A 3,930-nucleotide genomic window follows, 5' to 3' on the forward strand; every position below is an offset into this window, starting at 1 on the left:
ATCTGCCCAGCTCTGCAAAAAAGTAGTGTGATGGCTAGTTATTTGCTTCATAAAAAGAGTAGGTAATTATAATTCATTGTAAATTATGTAGATACATTTGATAAAGCTGATAAACCTTTGAAAACCGTAAAAACAACATTTTAAAAAATGTCCTACAAAAAAAGCATACACGCAAACATTTTGCAAACGCATTTTGTATTGAAAATGAACTTTGATTATCATTTTTTTATTATAAGCTGATTAAATGTGTTGATTTTTTTAAAAATCATTCGGCTTAAACCATCACGTAGTTGAATAAGAACGTCATTAAACGAAATCGTATATAAAGCTTGAAAATTTCAAAAAATATCATCAGTTACTTCTACGTAGTCTAATCAACCATTCAACATGAAGTCCGCTATTATCTTGTTGGTGATTTCAAGCATTTTTGCTTTGGGGATGGTAAGACATTTTTCATATCAACATTAAGATTCAAAAATAAAATTAAAACTATTTTAATATCAATTTACATTTCGTAGATACTGTTGAATGGAACTACTTTTTAATGATTCGTATATTCTCGATTCTAAAGATATCGACGATTCATTGGGTGTATTTCCTTATCTCCCCTTCATTATTTATTGATTTATTGTATATTCAAATAAAAAAAAACCCAAACACTTGTTTTATACTACTTTCGAGTTTATTAATCTATACACGACTAGTTTCGGACACTACAGATGTTCTCATCATACTGAGTTGAAAAACAGTTGAACAGGTGAAAAGTCATACTGACTTTCTCAACATTGAGAATGCCTTGTGTTCCTCGATCTTTCTCAGCTCCTTTTCCTAACTACATTTGCCTAATAAATTTGTTTTACCGTTCTTCCTACACTCATTCGATCAACACGTCTAAACCATCTCAACACACCTTTCTGAATTTTATCGACAATGCTTCTCTGAGCTTTATTTTTTCATTATTTCCCCATTGGAAGATTTACTCCATTGTGTACTGTTAGTTTAGTTTTCTTAAACTTTTCTCGAACCATAATTTCAGTAAATTACGTATTTACTCCTTTTTGTTTTAACAATAGACTTGTGTATAATAAAAACATATAATTTTTTAGTCTTCCTCTAGATGTCTTCCTCGAAAGACGTCAAGAGAAATACCAAAAAGTTATGGTCATAGATGCTACATAAAAATAGCATGATTCGAAGACATGTCCTATCCAAGAAGGGTGAAAAGCCATAAAAAAGAAGAAGAAGAAGACATGGCCTAGGTGACGTTGTATATGATAGAAGGACCAACGACCTGAGGACGAAGAGCGCTCACCCCAACGGCCTACAAAGACAATAAGTTTGAATGGAATCAAAAATAATATAACAGACTGTTTTTCATTTTTGTTTTTAGGGCCAAACAATCTTACAATGGGCGAAGATTTTAACAGCGCGTGGAGCCTGCGAGGCTAGCTCAGGAATCACTGATCCAACACTCGCCAATATCCGTGCGGGAACTTTGAATGTCACAGACACTCCGTCACAATTGTACTCCTTCTGCGTCTACAAAGCTCTTAACCTCGTGAATACTGCCGGAACTGTGAACGCCACAGCTGTAGCAGAAATGCTTCCCTCTACCATCGATGAAGCCACATTTACCGCCGATGTAGAGACCTGTAATTCCAAGTTCTGCGTCACCCCAGTGTGGAGACTGTGGAGCGTTCTCAAGTGCCTGGCTGCTATAGAACCTGACTACACATTCGTGCTGTAATTCCCTATACTGCGAACATTCATCATTCTCGTTCGAGTCAATATCACAAATTTCAGGACATTTAAATTTTTAAACCTTCTTTTTTCTTGATCTTATGAATTTCTTTGAACAGAAAAGAGCTCTACCCATTTTGACCAATCTTACAATTCATGATTCTGTACTTAAAAATTGAGTGAGCACATCCAACTCTACGATCAATATAGCTATTTTTGTGATATTTTCTCGAACGAGAGCAATACTTGATGCCTACCACGTCGATATAACTTGTAATATAATACCTTCTCCCTCAAAAAGTACAATGCCAATGTTTATCCTAAAATCAAGGACTACCGCTGAAATATTTTTTTCAGTTTTTCATAAGTCCCGTTACCGGATATTTTGTATGTGCAAGTTATTTCGACGAATGAAGTTTCTTTATATTGAGGTATTTGGCTGATTCCTTTCCTTTTTAATGTATTAGTTTAGTTTAGCAATTTATATTTATTTGATTAGCAAATAAATTTTCAACGAGCATCCACAACTTTTGTTTTATTATTCAAACACCCTGTTATCATTTTTCCATTTTTGACTGTTTATTTAATAAAATACATGCACATACATTACATTGCTGATAAATAACTATGCACATGCCTACCCAAAAAAAAGTGCATCAAAGAAGGTTGTGAAATTACATATTATTATTCATTAATAAATTTCGTGACATAACACTATTTTATTTTTATTTTAGAAGCTATTTTTTATTAAATAAATAAAAAATTAACACAAGTACACTTTTTGAAGTTCTGTTTCAAGTTTCAAGTTTTAACTTTCTAACTAACCATCATGCTGCTTGCTCGCAGGGGTATGCAGAGATAATAGAACGCCAAACCAATCTGTCATTACAAACAATCTCGTCATGCATACCTCATATAAGAAAGATCAGTAAAATAACATTTTTGGCAAATGTAGTTAAAATATGAGTAGAAGAACACCGATAAAAACTTGGCACAATAAGAATTTTAAAAACTTTTAAAGAAAACATTTTGTGGTGACTAATTGCTCTCGCGTTCTTCCCCGTAGAAGCAACTAAAATATATTTTTTTCATTAATTGATTCGGCATTCATTTTGTATTAATCAACTCATTTTTAATTTTAGTTTTACTTGCTAAAAAACCACTTATTTCTAAAATCTGTTGACACGTGTTTCGATGCAATCCGCATCATTTTCAAATAGCAAACAGTGTTTGAAAATAATACGGAATGCATCCAAACACGTTTCATAATAGATTTTAAGAAATACTACCAAGTACGTAATAAATTATAAATAAAATAAAAATTAAAAAGGATACTCCTATATATATGGACAAAAAACTCTCGTATCTATGCAAGAAAATGCGACAAAGCAGGCCGTATATCAATAACTTCAAAAGAGGATCTCAAGAAAATTACATAGCGATTACTGCCTTCCCACTCCAACAAACTCTACTTTATAAGTATCCTAGTGCAAGCTCATTCCACATCTCACCACTCTTAAACATACAGAATCTTATTCCATATAAATACATCACACAACACACCTTATTCATATCTCTTACAACGCTTGGTGCTCAAAAACTTATGGCCGCTCTGTGCTGGCTCTCCATCGGAGGCTCCCAAAAGATCAATATTTTAACACAATCATACCTCTCAATTAATTTCTTTAATATTTTCAGTGTGTCAAACCGCAATTATGGCTGCAAGCAATCTTAAAATCTATCACGCCTTAAGTATATATTATTAAAATGTACGTGGTTTGAGAACCAAACTTCTTGAATTTTCACAAAATGTACTTAATAATGACTATGACATAATTGCGGTCACAGAGAGCTGGCTTACTGATAGCATATCTGATTCCGAAATATGAGACGAACGCTTTGATCTGTTTCGTTGTGACCGTGATAAGACTGTAACTGGACATTCTCGTGGAGGTGGGGTCTTCATTGCAGTGCGACGTACAATTCGTGCCCAAATTAACGTCAACTGGAAGTGCGAGGCTGAATGTACTTGGATAACCATTCCTTCGGATAACTTTAACCATAATAGTCAACTTCACAAGTCTTGTATTTATATACCTGGAGGTCCCACTCATGCTTCTCAGTTACATTATTTATGTGATTTGGTTGGCCAGCTCACTGTAGACAAAAAAATGATCGGTTCTTGGTGAT

General features: G+C 33.7%; 1 protein-coding gene across 1 annotated transcript; it reads left to right on the top strand.

Annotated features, from left to right (window-relative positions):
* The first annotated feature begins 350 nt into the window (after positions 1-350).
* Positions 351-2,273, top strand: LOC148299025 (uncharacterized). Its single transcript, XM_088276439.1, has 2 exons — positions 351-441; positions 1,391-2,273. Exons 1-2 carry the CDS (start codon positions 388-390, stop codon positions 1,745-1,747), a joined length of 411 nt encoding a protein of 136 aa, XP_088132565.1. The 5' UTR covers positions 351-387; the 3' UTR covers positions 1,748-2,273.
* Positions 2,274-3,930: the final 1,657 nt, after the last annotated feature.

The sequence above is a fragment of the Brachycentrus maculatus genome, unplaced genomic scaffold (genome assembly GCF_059751285.1).
Source record: "Brachycentrus maculatus isolate JH-2025_06_01 unplaced genomic scaffold, ASM5975128v1 h1tg001409l, whole genome shotgun sequence".
Classification (NCBI taxonomy): domain Eukaryota; kingdom Metazoa; phylum Arthropoda; class Insecta; order Trichoptera; family Brachycentridae; genus Brachycentrus; species Brachycentrus maculatus.

Excerpts from the sequence above, each read along its gene's own strand:
- LOC148299025 (XM_088276439.1), top strand. The coding sequence starts at position 388 with ATGAAGTCCGCTATTATCTTGTTGGTGATTTCAAGCATTTTTGCTTTG. Across the intron at positions 442-1,390 it reads GCATTTTTGCTTTGGGGATG|GGCCAAACAATCTTACAATG; the intron begins GTAAGACATTTT and ends TTTTGTTTTTAG.